The sequence below is a fragment of the Chrysochloris asiatica genome, unplaced genomic scaffold (genome assembly GCF_000296735.1).
Source record: "Chrysochloris asiatica unplaced genomic scaffold, ChrAsi1.0 scaffold00050, whole genome shotgun sequence".
Lineage (NCBI taxonomy): Eukaryota > Metazoa > Chordata > Mammalia > Afrosoricida > Chrysochloridae > Chrysochloris > Chrysochloris asiatica.
Window position 1 is genome coordinate 7,326,333 of NW_006408568.1, and position 19,522 is coordinate 7,345,854.

At 38.4% G+C, this 19,522-nt stretch overlaps 1 protein-coding gene across 1 annotated transcript in view; it reads right to left on the reverse strand.

Moving 5' to 3' along the window:
* KDM5A (lysine (K)-specific demethylase 5A) overlaps window positions 1-19,522 on the reverse strand; it is a 160,131-nt gene that overhangs the window by 24,433 nt on the left and 116,176 nt on the right. The window contains exons 20-24 of the mRNA XM_006862704.1: window positions 10,583-10,721; window positions 6,986-7,165; window positions 5,188-5,343; window positions 1,322-1,873; window positions 520-666 (exon numbers count right to left, since the gene is read on the reverse strand). Of these exons, the coding sequence (XP_006862766.1) occupies window positions 520-666; window positions 1,322-1,873; window positions 5,188-5,343; window positions 6,986-7,165; window positions 10,583-10,721 (1,174 nt within the window). The remainder of the gene's footprint in view (window positions 1-519; window positions 667-1,321; window positions 1,874-5,187; window positions 5,344-6,985; window positions 7,166-10,582; window positions 10,722-19,522) is intronic.

Genomic DNA, 19,522 nt, shown 5'->3' on the forward strand with positions numbered 1-19,522 from the left:
CGGTGGCAATACTTTGCAGGGTTGGAACCAAAAAAAAAACCCCTTGGAATTAACAATCCAGATCCTGAGAAAAATATTTTTCTAGAAATAAATTTCTAAGTGTCTATGACTGATGGCTTTAATTTAACATCCTACGAGTTTTAATGCTGATGGGAGTATGTACCTGATTTGTCCACTGAAAAGACTAAGAAAAGATAATTAAGCAGTGTAGGGGGAAAATCTGCATAGTTCTTTGGAGGAAGTCTCTAATACCACACTAAAAACTCCCTGATAACAGACAGATTTCTAAATAGAGCAACTGAGAACTGCGAGGACATCTGCCTAGATCATGACGCTATTACAAGGCAAAAAGACAAAGTTTTTGCTCTTGACTTATAACTGGCATGAAATGACAATGAAAGGGTAAATAGGATCCAAACATAACAACCTTGCCAAAACCTTCTCTTCACCATCACTGTGGTATTATCAAAAGAATCATTGATACCAAATAATCTGTTCTAACTTCAACATGTAATTTACCTTCATGTCATAGCCATATGTTTCCCGAATGTCTTCATCAGAATCTGTTTCTTCATCATCATAGTCAACTGTTTGTCGAGGGGAAGATGATACACTGCTGCTTACCACCCGGTTAAAAGCAGACTGCTGGAAACTAGGTAAGTGTCCCTAAACAACAAACAATTCCAAGATGAACAGAGACATAATGAAACAAACACAGGTAAACAATATATGCTTCTTGTTGTTGTGAAGTGCCAATGAATCAGTTCCAATCCATAGCAACCCTGTATAGGATTTCTGAGGAGTGGCTGGTGAGCTTGAACCATCGTCCTTATGGTTCAAACTGAACTTGCAGTCCAGTGCATTAACCTACAGTGCCACAGTAAGACTCCAAAATGTGCTTAACACCACCAATATATAAGAACTTGCAAAACTGCTAATAGAATTCTTCAGCAGTTAGTAGATATCCCACTATTTGATAATGATGTCAAGGTCCACTAGAATGGTATCTCCAAGTAATATTTCACTAAAATGACCTAGGTATACATCCAAAGAAAATGCTTTGGATGTATGCAGAAAAAGATGTTAGAGATAACATAATTGCTAGCAAGTTACTTTGTCTTCCTAATCAACTGGTAAGAAATATTTAATTGATCATTGTTGTTGTTAAGTGCCATCAGGTTGGTTCTGACCCATAGCGACCCTAGATAGGGTTTCTGAGGACTGGCTGGCGAGCTTGAACCGCCAACCTTGCAGTTCAAACACTGACACTTGACAAATATTATATGAGGAAATAGAAAAAGAATGTAAGTCCAACACTTGCCTGTAAGTCAGGATTGGCAGCTGCTTTTTGGAGCTCTGCACTAATGATCTTTTCAGTTTTTTCTCGAGCTGCCTGTTCCACCATACGTTGGCTCAACACAGACAGCTTGGCCAGGGCAGAGGACAATTCATCTGTAGCCAGGGCTTGTCGTGCTCTATCTTGCCAACTCATAGCCCGTTCTGTCAAACACTGTAGGGCCTCTCCTTCAGGCAACCGTACAGGCAACTTCTGAAGGGATACCAGGAGTGACAAAATAGTCTCTAGCCTGGGTCTACGAGACCGCATACAAAGTGGGCAAAGGAATTTTACTTCTTTAGCTTGCCAGCTGGATCCCTTTTTCTGAGAACTTGATTTAGGAAGGGGAACACAGCTGTTATGGAACCAGTCTTTGCAGAGCTCACACTGTAGCATAAACCCACTGGCTGTCTTGCGGCATATACAAAATTTCACTTCTTCTATGTGGTCCACCATTGTCATCTTGGCTAAGTTGGCTGCTCTGAGGGAATGCATGGCTTCAATCTCCTTTTGCTCCCTTTCTCTGAAAACTGCCACCTGTAAACAATAAGTTCTTAATTAAAAGAAGTCATTTCAATATACACCCAAAATACCAAGTCTTTAAGGCTATGGGTTCTTCCCTAAATTGTGGCCTCGTGGTAACAAAAATATTGCTTTTAAAAAGTATCAGCTCTGTCAACAACTTCAGCCTAACAATTTCTAAGGAAACAGTCCTCCTGTGAAATGGGCGAAATGATACTATACTTGATCATTTAGATCAGTATAGTATTTTTTAAATTCTGGGGGTATAGTAGAATGAAAGTATGCTTTGAAGTCATCAAGCAAGTTGGCCATGAAGCAAGCCTTGCTCTTTTACTGATCCGGGGCACAACACAAACTCTTTGAATCTTCGTTTTCTGAAAAATGAGGGTAATAATCTCATTTTGTTGTTTTAAGGATTAAGTAAAATAACACATGAAAGTGTTTAACTTGGCATGTCGACATGTACAATGTATCCCAAAGAATCAAACCCACTGCCAGGTAGTCGATTCCAACTCATTTAGCGTTTCTGAGACTGTAAATCTTTATGAGAGGAGAAAGCCTCTGTTTTCTCCTGAGTGGCTGATAGATTTGAACTGCTGACCTCTCGATTACCAGTCCTTGTGGTAATCCACTATACCATCAGGGCTCCTTTGCACAATACACACTCAAAAATATTAGTTTCATCAGTCCATGTGACCCTGCAACCAGAAGAACTAGACAGTACCCAGCTACCACTACCAATTGGTCTGAAAGATATCACATTAGAAGGTTCTAGATAAAGTGGGAGAAAAGGTGGAACAAAAATTTAAAAAAAAAAAAAGAAGCCAGACTTACTGGTCAGCCAGAAACAACAGCTTGAGACTATGGCCACTGATCATCTTTCAGGTCTGTAACTAAACTCAACCCTATGGCTCAATTTTCAGCCAAGCAATAGAAATAGATAGGGGACAACAATACTGGTGAGGTACACATACCAAAGAATGGCCAACTATTTGAGATCACAGCATTTACCCAAGGACACAGTTCAGAAGAATTGGAAAAGGAAGAGGCATGGAGACAGGAACCACAGGAAGGAAGTGAGATAGGTGACGTCACACTGATGGAACTGTAATCATTGAGATGATATGAAGTGTATGCAATCTGTTGAATGCAAAACTAATGATCTTCACTCGAATCACAAAAAGTTTAAAATAAATAAACATATATTTCTCATACCCACCCTTGCACGTCATTCTCTCATTCATTTTTCATACCCACCCTTGTAATTCATACAAATCAATTATTATTTCTTTCTAGAAGGTCTCTCCAAATTCTTGTGGAGGTAAAATAATAAAACCTGATGCTCAATTATAACAACAGTTTTTATGCAACTAATTTCAACAAAGTAAATAAAAGCAAATGAAATTTAATTAAATACTCTCCATACATTATGATTTTAATTGCCAGTAGCTTTGAAACAAGTTTGAAATAATTTTTGGTCCTATTTGTCCAAAAAGACTGGCTTGATAGGCAAACTATCTAATGAGAGATGATTTTCACTGGCTTCAAAACAGATCATTTGTAGGCGGAAGGCCTATATATCAGGTTACCTAGTCTCTGTAATTTCCTACTATTATATATTGCCCAAACACATTTTAATTTCTTTCTACTTACTCAGGCTCTGAGAAATCCTAACACATTCCTCCTTCCTTAAAAAAATAAAAAAGATCTGCCTTTCAATAATTCTCACCAGCTTCCAATATTTTATTGAATACTTATATTACTAAGTGCTAAAACACAAGTGCAATTAAAATGATACCTTTCCTTTAAAAAGCAAAGTAATTAACAGTAACAAAATGCTACTAGATTCTACCACTCCTAAGAGACAAGTTTAAGATAATAATTCATAAGAAGCTTACACAAAGAAGTTCACTTCATTTTTAATTATAATAGGGAGTACTTAGTAACCACCAAAATGTTCAACAGTAGGATTGTTCAGAAACTTATAGATAATTTGATGGAATATTAAACAAGGTGCTATGGTGGTGCTGGAAGATAAGTGCTGGGCTGCTAACCACAAAGTCAGCAGTTCAAATCCATCAGCAGCTCCCTGGGAGAAAGACAAGGTTTGCTGCTTCCATAAAGATTTATAGCTTTGGAAATCCTAAACAGGTTCATTACAAGTCAGAATCGACCCAATGTCGCTGGGTATTTTAGTGGGTTATTAAACAAACAGTAAAACAAAAAAAACAGATATGGAAAATAAAGTAAAACTGTATAATTTTTACTTAACTGGATGACAAACACATTTTCTAAATATAAAAAATATGTATGACCATAAAGCCAAAGCCAAAGTAGCAAAAATAAAAATAGTTCGATAAAGGTGCATAGGTATTGCTTTTTCCCTCCTGGATTTTCTCACAATGTTAAGAGGCAAAACAGTTACATGTTATCCTAGATTTTCTTTTACTTTGATGTGATCAATTAATTAGTACATTTTTGTTTTGATTTTCAAGTAATGACTTCATCTATAATATCATCTAGCTGATAATTAATCATCTCAAATACCAGGATATGACATAGCTTATTAAAATCCACACATTATGTCTCCTGTAGTCATCCCACTTAATGGCCCAAACAAAACCCATGCTGGTTCCTTGAAATCATATTTTCTTTAAGTGCATTTGGTTAAACTTGATGATAGAGAGGAAAGGACTAACATTACCTTCTTAAAAAAGAACTGTCAGAAAGGAAATTGTTGTGAAGTCAGAGAACAGGGTACAGGAGTTTAAAAGGAAAAGAGATAACAAATATGTGATTTGTTTCAAATTTTGACATACAGAAACTGATGTCCTAGGGGAAATATTCTTAATGTCATTAGATATATAATACTGATGAAAAGGTGAGAAGCCAGAGTTAGAGATATAAATTGTGAGGGTCAAGTGGATGAGTTCTGAAAAAGAGTTGACCGTAAGAACAAGTCAGGGACAGAGCTCTCAAAATCACCCATAGGTCACAGGAAAGAATTAGAAAGGAAAAGTACAGAGAATGTGATCTTTGATATTATTGTTTCTTTATCTGGTTTCAAATACAACAAAGTCCAAATCATGCTAGAAGGTACCTGTGGGGAGACAATATTTGATGATGCTTGAACGTGAAGGGGGAAATTGTGGGATTAAGGTATCAGAGTATATGGCAAAGGAAACAGATCTGGAATACAAATTAGGCTAGCTTTGAGGATGAAAAGAATGAATAAAATGATCAACGTAAAAAGAGTTCATCTGCTAATAGCCTCACAGAATTTGTATTCAGCAAGCAAGTTCAAGATCTATTATTACATAACTCCTTACCACCACAGTAGTATCTCGAGTTTCCTCCAGTCCTTCCTCCAGATCACTCAAAGGTTCAAGGTCCAGATCCTTTTCTTTTTCTATTAGTTCTTTTACCTTTTTCCTTCTGTTTTTACCGCTTCCATATATACCAATGTCAGTCCGAGGACTTAACACCTATAATAAAGATAAAACCAAAACAATGAAGTCTCGTTTAAAAAATAGTTAATACTGGGAGCAAGCATAAATTGCTACAATTTGATGAACTGGATGAACTTTGCTGATGGATGTATTTGCTTAAAATTCCAACCAAAATGGAAGTATTCTTTATACCAGGGAACCAGCTTCTTTTTTCTTTCCTTCGTGAACTGGGCTGATAGGGATGGGCAACTTAGACATTGGCTATAAAAACAGAAAGCTGTGAAGGCATGAAGTGTCTGGCTTACAGGCTTTCATGAGTGTGCTTTGTTTCAGAACAAGGGGAAGAAGGTAGAATTCCCATTGAATAGTTTTCCTCTTTTCCAGATGGATCTGGTGAAGGGGATGGGGAAGGATAGTGATATGTTTTTATGACTCAATTGTGAGTAACTGTTATTAGGATTAATCGTGATTGTGACAAACTGTAATTGTACAAGATTGTGTACTTAAAGGGGGAAGAGTTCATCTTTATTTCAGGGACAGAAGATCCTATGACCATCAAGAAAGCAGAGCATGAAATCCTACCCAGAAAAGCAGCGACAGCAGAGACGATGGCATGGCAAGACAGAGAAGCTCAGGACTCCAGGCCCAGGGACTAAGAAAGGTTGTGTGCCTGCAGGCAGGAGGCTGGTTTGAAAAATGTGCCCTTTGGACATTTAAATGAATATATATTTTTTGTTTTGTATATATACATCAAATATTTTTGCTTTATTCGTTTGTAAAAAATAAGATACAAAAGGGAAACCAGAGGGTAAAAGCAGGATAACTGCTGTTATAGGGAGGGGAGTGTAATCATTGAGATGAAACACAACGTATGATTGGTTGAAAGTAAGGCTCATGATCTTGTCTGTTTACCTTCACTCAATTCACAATAAAAAGTTAAAATAATAAATAAATATGGTGTGGTGCTGTGGGATAAAGCACTGGATTGCAAGGGCAGTTGAACCACAAGGTCGGCAGTTCAAACTCACCAGTCACTCCTTGGAAACCCTACACAGGGTCACTGTGAGTTGGAACTGACTTAACAGCACTAAACAACAACAAAGTAAAAATAGTAAAACGCAGCATTTACTGAGCATTCATCATGTACCAGGCACTCTCCTAGGGACTTTAGACACACATTAAGTTCATTCTTCATAACAACTCTATGAAGTAGGCATTACTATGCTCATGTTACAAACAAGGGAAACTGAGGATCAGAAAGAAACAACTTACCAAGGGCACAGGGTCAGCAAACAGGAAGCCAGTCCTCAAACTAAAACTACCTTATTCTAAAGTCTTAACTATTATGTTCAACTGCTCAAGACAAAAAGAATGAGGGATATTCAGCCTTGTGCGCCTAAAAAATAAGACCTCCAAGTGACAAAGTACAGTAACAACAGAAATAAATCCAGACTGATTGCCTTTTCTAGACCAGGATAAGATGAGCCAGAAATGAGTTTGCTAAAGGCTCTAGATTTCAATCAATGGGTGCTACTACCGAAGAGGAGGCACTAGTAAACCTGCAATCAGATAAACTGGAAATCACCTTCACCAGCAGTTTGTTATCTAGAGGTACTAAATTACCAACTGTTGATGAGATTTTTGAATTATGTGTACACAGAATAAAGTCACTCCTTACCTGTAACAATGTATGGCTAGAATTCTTCTTCAGAAAGGTCCGTCCTGTCCGTTCTCTCCACGCTCGTGCTGCTGCTACCTGTGACTCCACTTGGGGCAGGGTATCAAGACGCACAGGAATAGGGCGCCCTTTAGCAGATAAGCTCTCCAGTTGTTCCAAGTAAGCATAGCTGCTGCCACTCTGAAAGATGAAAGTACATTTTCATATAATTTGGAGTCTTCCAATATGTTGCTGGAAATTTTTACAAAGAATTTAGTGTTCATTTTTAGTTCAAAATAAAAGTACACTTTCACATAATTATGGAGTCTTCCAATATGTTGCTGGAAATTTTTACAAAGAATTTAGTGTTCATTTTTTTTATTATTAAATATCATTATCTAAACTTAAATTGCAGCTCTTGAACTAATATAACTTCTAATGCCTATAAAAAATTTGTATAAGTTTTTAAATGAACATGCTATTAAAGATTTTATTTTACTAATTAATGAAGAAGCCATAAAGATATAAAAATCAGTTTAAAGGAGAATCCAAAGATTAGGCATATATAAAAGTGTTTCAAAAGTTCATAGAAAAAAATAGATTAAAAGATGATGAATTTTCCATGAACTTCTTGAAGGTCCCCTGTATAAATGCAGTTACCGCCTCTCCCCTGCCAAAAAACCAAAACAAAACAAAACTTTGTCATCAAGTCCATGTCAACTCAAAGTGACTCTATATAACAGAATAGAATCGCACCTGAGTTTCCAAGACTACAGAGCTTTACAAGAGCAGACAGCCTCATTTTTCTCCCTTACAGTGGTGATGGGTCTGAACCACCAGCATTATGGTTAGCATCCCAATCATTAACCCACTAAGTTACCAAGGCTTTTTACAAATGCAGTTAGGGATACAAGTTTTCAAGAGGGCGTTTAGTTTCAGAGTGAGGAGTAGGGTGGAGGGAGGTAGAATCCCATGGAATAGTTTTCATCTTGTCTAGATTGGTCTGGTGAAAGGAGATAGGGATAGGAATTTTTGATTCAATAGTAATTGTTACCATGACTAATTGCTATCGTCACAACTGTAAAGGTAGAAGTTGTGTAACAAAAAGGAGTGAGTAGTTCATCTTACATTCCAGGAACAGAAGACCCAAGGACCACCAAGAGGGAAGAGCATGAACAGAATGTGGGTTCCTAACCAGAGAAGCAGGAAGCAGAGATGCTGGCGTGGAAAGATAGAACAGCTGAGAACTCTAGACTCATGGAAAGGGAAAGGCTGTGTGCTGGTGGACAGGAGGTGGGTTTGCAAAATGTGCCCTTTGGCTGTTTAAACGAACATATTTTTGTGTACATCAAAAAAAAGAAACAAGGAGAGGGAATAGAGGCAAAAACAGATGGTGTAGGGAGGGGACTGTAATTATTGCAATGAAACACAATACAGTAAGTTAAGTGAAAACCAATGTTCTGCCATGTAAACTATCACTCAATTCACAATAAAAGCTTCAGGGAAAAAAATGAAGTTAGGAATGAATAAATGAATTTTCAAATAGATAAAACGGTCCAGTATTATACAAAAGGGCTTCACAAAAGTTTGTGGGAAAATTCCATTATCGTTTAGCTTAATTTTTCCATGAATTTTTTGAAACTCCCTTTCAAGTTGTCATTGTTGTGTGCCATTGAGTCAATTCTGCACCAACACAGTATGACAAGAGAAGAACTGCCTCAAAAGGCTTCCCAGGCTGTAACCTTTATGGAAACCGATCTTCAGGTATTTTCTCCCAAGAAGAAATTGCTGACTTTTTGGTCAACACAGCTTAACCATTATGCCACCAGAACTCCTTTAAATACTAAATGTTATTGTTATATGCCGTAGACTCAGTTTCAACTCATAGCGATCCCTGAACAGGGTTTCTGAGGAACGGCTATAACACTACACTAGAAATCCTTTAATACCACATAAGTTTGAACTGCCGACTTTGTGGTTAGCAGCTCAGTGCGCATCTTATTAGCATCACACCAGGACTCGTTTCTGCTTCCAAAACAATATTGAGATGGTTATCAGAACTAAAATGTGAAATGAGCACAGATTACTGGTTTTTATTTTAGAATATTGGATGTTGTCTAGCAAACCCTCTAGATTATGTGATTCTAAGGGTGTATGGTGAAGGTGCTCTGGTAGCGTAGTGGTTACGAATTGGGCTGCTAACCCCAAGGTCAGCAGTTCAAAACTACCAGCTGTTCCGCAGGAGAAAGATGAGGCTTTCTGCTCCTGTAAAGATTTACAGCCTCGGAAACCCTGTGCAGGGTCGCTGTGAGTCGGAACTGACTCCATGGTCTTAACAACAACAATAAGGGTGTATGTTTAGATTCTCTTTGAGCTATTTTACAACTCTGTCATGTTGGTTGCAATAAAAAAAAACCCATAAACAGATAGTAACATATATGAATTAAATGGTTAAAGAATTCATCTGTGGTCACTTCCAGAGTCTCCGTGCCACCATGGCCACACATCCTGATGATTTCCGTCTGGAGGCGGGCCCTGGTCATAGTGATCCGGACCAGCCCCTGCATCATACTCTATGAGGGCCCTGTCCAAGGCATGTACTTCATGCCTCTGCCTGAAACTCCAACATCATGGTGGCAGCTGTCCTGGCTGCCCCCAGTCTAGGCTTCAATTGCATGGTTGGTGTGCTGGTGACAGATCTCAGGCTCTCAGACATGCACGTGGTGGACATGGAGTAGAGCAGACCCTGTGGGCTTCACAGACCTCAGCTTCACCATGCAAACCCGTGGGAAGAACCACAACGAGCCAGTGCTATCACCGGCTCCACCATAGTCATGGGAAGCCTCCTGGACTGCTGCCAGCATCTCACGAAGCCGGTAATCTATCTATGCTGAGAAGCCGCCTCCCTCCAGAGAGAACGTCCTTATGCCAATTAGCTCCCTCTCCCCCACATCGAACTGTGCCTGCCCTCAGTTTCCCAGATTTCCACCTTTCTCAGCAAAGATTAAAAAAAAAAAAAAAAAAAAGGTCAAAATGGTCAACCGTCTCCTTGAATGGCCAAAGAAAGGTTAATCTGTGAAACGGGCACTATCTGAACAGTTAGATGATGTCTCCTTACTTTTCTATGGCTTTTAGAGTTCAGAAGAAATATTACATATTCAAGCACATATTTATCTCTATCTAGTACTTACTTCACTTTGAATTAGATACATATACATATGTCTCTCCAACTAGAAAATATGCTATTTGAGATCTGAAGTCATATCTTATTTACTAAGTGTTAATACATGTTCATTTCATTTGCTTTTTCTGTGTCTTTTTTTATAAAATTAATTTATGCACATAGAAAAAGACAGCAAGAATACAACAGAGAATAAATTCCTTACGCTGAAAGTTAAATAATTAGGTGATTCCTTCATGTTTCATAACAGGCAGTCAACAGACACAAGTAATGTTTAAGTAGCTAATTATTTATTTTGAATCCTAAAATTCAAAAGAATTTTAAGAACTAGTGAATTTTTAGTACTACAATTGCTTTATTATAGTTATTTTAGTCAAATAATTAAAGTATTCATCTGTGACACACATTACCTGAACATTAGGATAACGTTCCCTTACCTGAATAGCTTCTACTTTTGCTGTCCATTCTCGAGCCTTTTGCAAGGCTTCTTTCAGGGATAAAACATTGGGTAGAAAGGCTGGAATGTTCTTAGCTTCATTCACAATGCTTTCTAAACTTGCTACACTGTGCCGTGGTCTAAAAGAATAGGGAAGATGTATGAGAAAAAATTCAACTGCTCCCACCATTTAGATATTTTGGAGTGTTCAAAGAACTCTCATATATATGATTTTGATTCTTACCACATTCTATTAAAAAGGCAAAGCAGCTATTATCTTTATTTTCACTATACAGATGAGAAAATTTTAGCTCTAAGAAGATAAATTATTTCCCTAAGAGTCACTTACTATAGTATACACCTGAAGTGTGGATTCAGGATGAGTCCCAGACTCCATGTCCCACTGTTGACACTATACTACCTCTAACCTACTTCTCCACAGTAACTGAAATTCTCAAATGTGTAGATTAGATAGCAATGAAGAAACCACCATTAATACTCATTAAGGCTGCCCAAGATACTTTAACAACAACAATGCTGACCAAGAACATTTAATGCAACTACACTGCTTACAACGTGGTTACAAAAAGACATACAATATAGACCATATCCTAAACTTTTCCTTAAAGATAAGCATTATATTTATATTGAGAACTTAGAACAAATTACTATGAGCACACTACTAAGAAAGGCAACAGTTAATTCTGCCTAGAAGAATAGGTACTTGTCAATCTGGTTGTGATACTGAGGTGGCTTGGGTGTTACTGTGATGCTGGAAGCTATATCACCATAATTCACTGGTATTTCAAATACTAACAGGGTCACCCATGGTGGACAATTTTTAGTAGAACTTCTAAAGACAGAATGGGTAGACCTGGGGATCTAATTCTGGAAAAAATGGCCAGTGAGAACCTTAGGATAATAGCAGAACAATTTCTGATACAGTACCAGAAGATGATCTCCTCAAGTTGGAAAGCACTTAAAAAATAGCAGGGGAAGAGGTATCTCCTCAAGGTAAAGTCAACCTTAATGAGATAGGTAGAGTAAAGCTTTTAGGACCTTCATTTGCTACTGTAGCATGACTCAAAATGAGAAGAAACAGCTGCAAATACCAACCAATAATCAAAACATGGATAGCACAAAGAATGAATCAAGGAAAAGTAGAAGTTGTCATAAATGAAACAGAGTACTTGAAGATCAGTAGCCTAGGCATCAGTGAGGTGAAATGGACTTGGCCTTTTTGAATGGACAAATCATATAATCTACTACAAGGGGTCTTCAAAAAGTTCATGGAAAAATTCCATTAACTTTTAACTCAATTTTTTCAAAAACTTTTTGAAGCCCCTTCACATGCCAGGAATGATACATTGAGGAGGACATGAATACAAGTCATTGTCAAAAATAACATTTCAAGATCTATCCTGAAATATAAAGTTGTCAGTAATAGAATAATATCCATACACCTATAAGGAAGACCAGTTAATAAGACTATTATTCAAATATACACAGCAACCTCTAAAGATTAAAAAATAAAAATATTTTTACCATTGTCTACAGTCTGCAACTGTTCAAACATGCAATGAAGATACACTGATAATTACTGGTGACTGGACTGCAGAAGTTGGAAACAGTATGAATGGTAATTGGAAAGTAAGTTCTTGGTGACAGAGAAGGATTGTATGATAGAATTTTCTAAGACCAATGACATATTCACTGTAAAAAAAACAAAACTTTTTAAACAACGTAATTGATAACTACATATTAGAGAAGTAGCTCTGGTAGCGTAGTGGTTACAAATCGGGCTGCTAACCTCAAGGTCGACAGTTCGAAACTACCAGTGGTTCCGTGGAAGAAAGATGAGGCGTTCTGCTCCCATAAAGATTTACAGCCTCGGAAACCCTGTAAAGGGTCACTAAGAGTCAAAACCAACTCCACGGTATATAACAACAACAACAACAACATATATGGAGAGGAGCCCTGGTGGTGCAGTGGCTAAGTGCTCAGCTGCAAACAGAAAGGCCGGTGGTTTGAAACCAACAGTCCCACACAGGAGAATGATGTGGCAATCTGCTTCTGTAAAGATGAACAGCCTGGGATACCATCTCTCAGGGGATTTCTACTCTGTCCTACAAGGTCACTGTGAGTAAGAACATACTTGATGACGGTAGATTTGATTTGGGGTTGCTATACATCTAGTGACAAGGCAATGGAGACTCTCAGTATCTACCAGAACAAGACCAAGAACCACCTACAGAACAAACCATCAATTGTACATATCAAGTTCAAGTTGAAGCTGAAGAAAATTAAAGAAGTCCACAAGAGTTAGACTACAACCTTGAGTATATCTCACCTGAATTTAGATACCATCTCAAGAATAGATTTGACCTATTAATGACCAAAAACATTAATGGCTAGGACCAAATGAATTATGGGATGATGTCAAGGAAAAAAGCAAAAGGTCACTAAAAAGAAGAAAAAAAACACTAAATGGATGTCAGAGAGACTCTGAAATTTCTCTTATACAGAACAGCTAAAGTGAATATGAGAATGATGATGTAAAAGCGCTGAACATAAAATTTCAAAGGATATCTCAAGAAGAGAAAGCATTATAATGAAAAGTGCAAAGACCTGGAATTAGAAAACCAAATGGAAGAACATGCTTGGCCGTTCTCAAGTTGAAAGAACTGAAGCAAAAATCAAAGCCCCAAGTTGAAAAATTGAAGAATCCTATGGCAAAATATTGAACAACATGTTATTATTGTAGTTTGATGCCACTGAGTCGATTCTGATTCATAGCAACCCTGTATCGAACAGAATAAAAACACTGTCAGGTTCTGCACCAGCCTCACAATTGTTCCTATGCATTGTTGTAGCCATGAGGCAATCCATCTTACTGAGGATCTTTCTCTTCTGTGCTCTCTACTTTACTAACCTTGAATGGTGAGGCTACATAAAAAAACATGGAGGAGGAATCAAGTATTTTCATCACATTCAGGGTACCATATAAGCTGAGACACAAGTTTAAAGTTCTAGAACTATTTTGAGGATCTTGTTCAATGAACCTGTTTTTGCAGCAGGTTAATAGAAATGTATACAGCAGGCTGTTTGAACTCTTGTTCAAAGACATATTCATTGTTCAGCTAATTTGCCATTTCAAAGCAACCACTTTTGACCATTGATGGCCTCGAATGATTTTCAGCAAGACAGGCACAGGAAAAAGCAGCATGCAGAAAATGTGTTATGTTCAAATTTTGTAGCTGTAGACAGTTTTTGCCCTAAATATAAGTTGCTTGTTTACAATTTGAAGAACTTGTTAAAAGGAAAGCACACTAGAGTAGAGCTGCTTTGGCGTTTTTATACTTTTAAAATATGGATGGGATGGAGTGTCAGACAGGTGGGGCTCAGTGTAAAGTAGTTTACTAGAAGATCTTAATGGCTCTGAGATGAACAAGCATCAAATCTCACCATTTTAACACTGCTTCCTGATGAGATGTCCCACATGCTAGAATGGAGTGTCTAGTAATGTCTAAGTATAGACAGTGGACACATATTAAAGATGGTGTTTGAGTTGTTACTATGCAACCCAATAACCCAAATAGGTGGCACTGTTGAGCTTTCTCCCCCAGTCTGCTGCCTCTCCAATTTTACGGAAACCTGCTAAAGTGCAACTCAGTTTCACACTAATTACTTGAGTTTTAACTGCAGTTGAAGGTGCTTTTTGATTCTCGGTAGTACCCACATATCGCTTAGCTAAGGGTGATGGAACAATCTGTAAGGAGAGACAGTAAAAAGTTGGAGCCCATGAAGGTACCCTGTGCCCTTGATGGATGAGACAAAAATAAAGTTGTTGAAGTCAAACTTTTAAAAAAATGAACACAGGAGGAATGAACAGAGTCACTGTACCAAAAAGAATTGGTTGACGTTCAACCATTTCAGGAAGTGGTGTAGGATCAAGAACCCATGGTACTAATGGAAGAGGTCTAAGCTGCACTATCTCTCACATACTATAGACATATTAGGAGGGAGCAGTCCCTGGACATTATGCTTGGTAAAGTAAAAGGCTAAGGAAAAAGAGGAAGACCCTCAACAAAAAGAATAAACATGGTGTCTGCGACAATGGGTTCTCACATAGCAACAATCGTGAGGATGGTACAGTGCCCCCTGATTGATTCATTCTGTTGTACAAAGGGTTCCTGTAAGTCAGAACAGACTCAATGGCAGCCAACAATACTTCTGAAAAAAACAAGAATTGTTTTTGAGCCACACCTTAATGAAGCATGATTTTATCAAGTAAAAGGTTATAGAAAATAAATTGTTGTTGCTGTTAAGTGCCTTTTGAGTCAGAAGTTCTGACTCACAGCAACCCTGTACAGTATTTCCGAGGAGCAGCTGGTGAATTTGAACCACCGACCCTGCGGTTCAAACCAACTCTATGGTCGAGTGCTTTAAATTAAATAAAGGCATGGAGAAGCATTTAAAAACATGTCGTTCCAATTGAGTGGTTCTACTTTTTAACACATGGGGTTACCATGAGTTGTAAATGACTTGACAGCAACTAGTTTAAGTTTTTGTTGTTTTCTTTTTTGGAGAAGGGGCTTCCGAAACAATGTAATTTTCACTTACCAGCTTTATGTAGATTAAATGAATAGATACAGTTCAATAAAAGCAGGTGTGAATTTGTCCACAACTCTCTGGAACAAGAAATGTCACACTGCCTATATCAAACTAAACCTGTCTACAAAACTTTATGCCAAGATTGGCAACAAATCCAATCTTGTCATAATTTGGAGGGTCTCGTTCTCCTTCTCTCTCTTGAAGATTATAATAAACCCTTGGGTGGGTTTACTTCCCAGGAGAATGGGGGCAGGGTGCTCCAAATTCAGTTCACGATGGTCATCACCAATATGTCTATTGTCCCAGCTGCCACAGTCCTTTCAAAGGCATGAAAGGCACTCCCTGAAACTGACGAGCATTCTATCTTCTAAAACTGAGAAAGATCTAGCCACTTCCCAAAGTCCTGTGTAAATTTAGTGTGGGCCCATGGGCTTCATAGCAACCTGCCACCCTCAACCCAAAAAAGGGGGAAGCCACCTCCAAGGCTGAGTCTCTCGTCCACATCAGGTTCCAAAACATCATGAGACTAGGGTCTAAATCCTTTTGAACTTATCTACTTGACTTATTATTAGAAAAATGGCTAAGCATATATATATGAGCTAAGAGAGCTATAACATAGTGAGTGACACCTTGTAGCCCATGCAATGAACTTTTGAGCTCACTTTGCTTGGCTTTTAGATCAGGTTTGACCCTTGTGGTTCCAATAAGCCCCCAGGGACAGGTGGAGCAGAAGATACTGGATTTACTAATTTAGAAAGGAAGCTGCATGACCGTATTTTTATGTTGGGCTAAAAAATGCAAAAATTATCTCAGGCATTGGGATTTTAAGGGGACTTCACTTTCTTTTGACTTACGTTTTTTTTAATTTTCTGAAATGCTTATGCAATTTTTTTTTTTAAAATCTCTAGTTGGTAGTCCAATTTGGCCAGAGTACATAGAGACTGGGGAATGGAACATGGAATGCAGGAAGTGGGAGGAAGCAGAGGAGCAGTAAGTTTAGGGGAGAAGCAGGGGGACTTTAGCAAAAAATAAGATGAAAATGGATTGAGTCTTGAGAGCCATGAACTTTCACACCATTCAAGCAAATGGGAAGTTATTTAGGCTTCATCACCCATGAATCCTTCTATATGCTAAGCACTGCAGTAAATCCTGAAAATTACAAATGTGTAAGAATAAACCATTCCTTGCCTCATGAAATTTTTAATCTCGTGGAGGGATTATTAAATAAGGAGGTACAATGCTCTGTGGCAAGTAAAAGGATAAAGGAAAGTAAAAGTGTTAATAAAAGAAAATACAGAGTTATTATTATTGTTATGTGCCATTGAGTTGGTTCCAACTCATTAACAACCCTGTATATGGTTTCCATATACAGACGAGAAGCTGGGTTCTATGAAAAAAAACGTGGCATCAGGATTAGAGGAAGACTCATTAACAACTTGCGGTATGCAAATGATACAATTTTGCATGCTGAAAGAAAAGAGGACTTAAAACATTTACTGATGAAGATCAAAGAGCACAGCCTTCAGTATGGATTACATATCAATGTCAAGAAAACAAAAATCCTCACCACTGGACTAATAGACTACATTCTTATGAACGGAGAAAAGACTGAAGTTGTCAAGGACTTCAGTCTTCTTGGATCAACTATCAACACTCATAGAAACAGTAGTCAAGAGATCAGATGACATATTGCATTAGGCAAATCTGCTGCATGGAACTTTTTAAAGTGTTGAAGAGCAAAGATGGAAACTTGAGGACTAAGGTTCGTCTGACCCAAGCCATGGTATTTTCAATAATCTCATATGCATGCGAAAGCTGGACAGTGAATAAGGAAGACTGTAGAAGAATTGATGCCTTTGAATTATGGTGTTAGAGGAGAATACTAAAAGTGCCATGGGTTGCCAAAAGAACCAATAAATCTGTTTTGGAAGAAGTGCAGCCAGAGTGTTCCTTGGAGGCCAGGATGGCCAAACTTCATCTCTCATACTTTAGACATATTGTCAGGAGGGAAGTCGCTGGAGAAGGATATCATATTTGGTATGATGGAGGGTCAGAGAAAAAGAGGAAGACCCCCAGCGAGATGGATTGGCCAGGTGGCAGCATCAATGGACTCAAGTGTGGCAACAGTAGTGAGGTTGGCTCAGGATTGGGCATTGTTTCATTCTGCTGTGCATAAGGTTGCTATGAGTCGATGCCCACTCGGCATCTAACAACAACATATGGTTTCCAAGGAGCGACTGGTGGGTTTGAACTGCTGACCTTGCAATCAGCAGTCCACTGCTTATTTTACAAAGCAGCATCAGTACGATTATCTAATTGACTAAACATATTAAAAAGCTTCCCAGAAATGACCTCTAAGTTTCTCATAGGAATTAATCAGGAAAGCTTCAGCCTGGCATAGGTGAGGGGTAGTAGAGATATGGGCATGAGAAGAGGAGAACATTGTTGTTGTTAAGTGCCGCTAAATTGGTTTCAACTCATAGCAACCCTGTACAGGGTTTCCGGAGCTTTTTTAAATCTCTGCAGAAGCATAAAACCTCATCTTTCTCCCATGGAGTGGCTAGAGGGCTTGAACTGTGGACCTTGTGTTTGTAATCCAGTGCTTATCATATGGAAAATATAAACACATACAAATGACTATGAAACCAATAATGTGGCATGTTTGTGGAAATGGGGGGCGGGCCGGTGAATCACTATTTGGAACATAAAATGCAAGAAGAAAAATAGCAATGATGAGAGACACGGCTGGATACTTAAAACCAGGGATAGGTCACTGATAGCCTTATAAATTGTGTTAAAGAATGTGGACTTCATTCTGAGGACATTGGGAAACTAGTGTTTTATTTTCTTCATAACACTAATCATCTAAAGCTAATTCATTCATTCACTTACTTACTTGTTTCTTCCCACTACAGTGCTGGTTCTATGAGAGCAGGGACCTTCTGTGTCCTATTCACTACTGTCTATATAGCACTTAGAAATAGTGCCAGGCTCATGCTCCCTTTTCTCCACCATCGTGATCAAAGGGGAAGCCTTCCAGCCTCACCCTATCTTCTCATAAGACTTTCAGGATCAAGAGATCCCTGGCCAAAAAACAAAAACAGAATTACCTCATTCCCCAATTATTCCAATGGAAACTGGTAATAAAATCAAATACCACTCCAAGAGGACTTAATGGAAAAGAACCAATAAGTTCTAGAAAGAGCCACAGCTGTATTTACACTTTATCATTTTCACTAGGTATCCTACCACATCAAACTGAAAATTAATCCACTATCTGAACAATAGAACATGTATGGGAAAAACTCTAATTTCTTCCTTTATTTTGATGCACCTGCATTAATACATAGTTTTGGTAATAAAATGTATGTGACATCTGGTTTGAATAAAAGGAAAGAAAAAGAAACTGTGCTTGGTATGTAATCAGTACACTATAAATGCTTACTGAATTGCAAACATCAAAGAAAAATTTCACTAAAACTATGCCCGAGTCCATGGCTGGTAAAAATGTTAAATAGATTTGGCTGCTAACTGAAAAATTGGACTTTTGAGTTCAACCAGAGGTACCTCAAAAGGTCTAGCAATTAACTTCTGAAAAATCAGCCAATGAAAACTCTACTCTGACATGGGATCACCTTGAGTCAGACTCTACCTGACGGCAATTGGTTGGGTGGTTTGTTGGTTTTAATAACTAGGTCAGTGACGATGGACTTTAAGAAAACAGATATGAAAAACATGTTGGAGGTAAAAATCATTAGAAATTGGTAGCTGATTAAATGTAGAAGTCTAGGAAAAAGAAAGCTTTCCAATATTACAACCAAAAAATTTTTCATTCAAAAGAAAACTATCAGAACAAACAAGATGGTGGATCGGGTGGATGTGTAGCAGAGAGCTCCGCCAACAACAACACAGAATACCCGACCAAGCAGGCTCCGAACTCTGAACCAAATATAAAGGAATACTTAGAAGGTTGGAAGGCTCACAGCTAGGGGAATTTGTGGCAGAAGCAAGAAATCTATTGCTTTCTAGTCCGGGCGCTCGGCTGCTCCAGTAGCCGCCATCTTGGGTGAGACCACATGGGGGAATTATTGGAATGGCCACAGATGCTCAGAACTGCTGAGATAAAGGTGTGGACATTCTTTTCCTTCGGTATCTGTTCATTGGTCCCCTGCTATCTGTGCACCTCCATTCTGGTGACTATAGGGGTGCCTGAGCTAGTGGGCACCCCAGCCCCACTCTCAGAAGGTTCTACTACGCATGCGCACAGATCTCCTCGAAATTTAAAGAGACAGTTTCCAATTAAAACCAAATGGCCACAGCCGGCCCT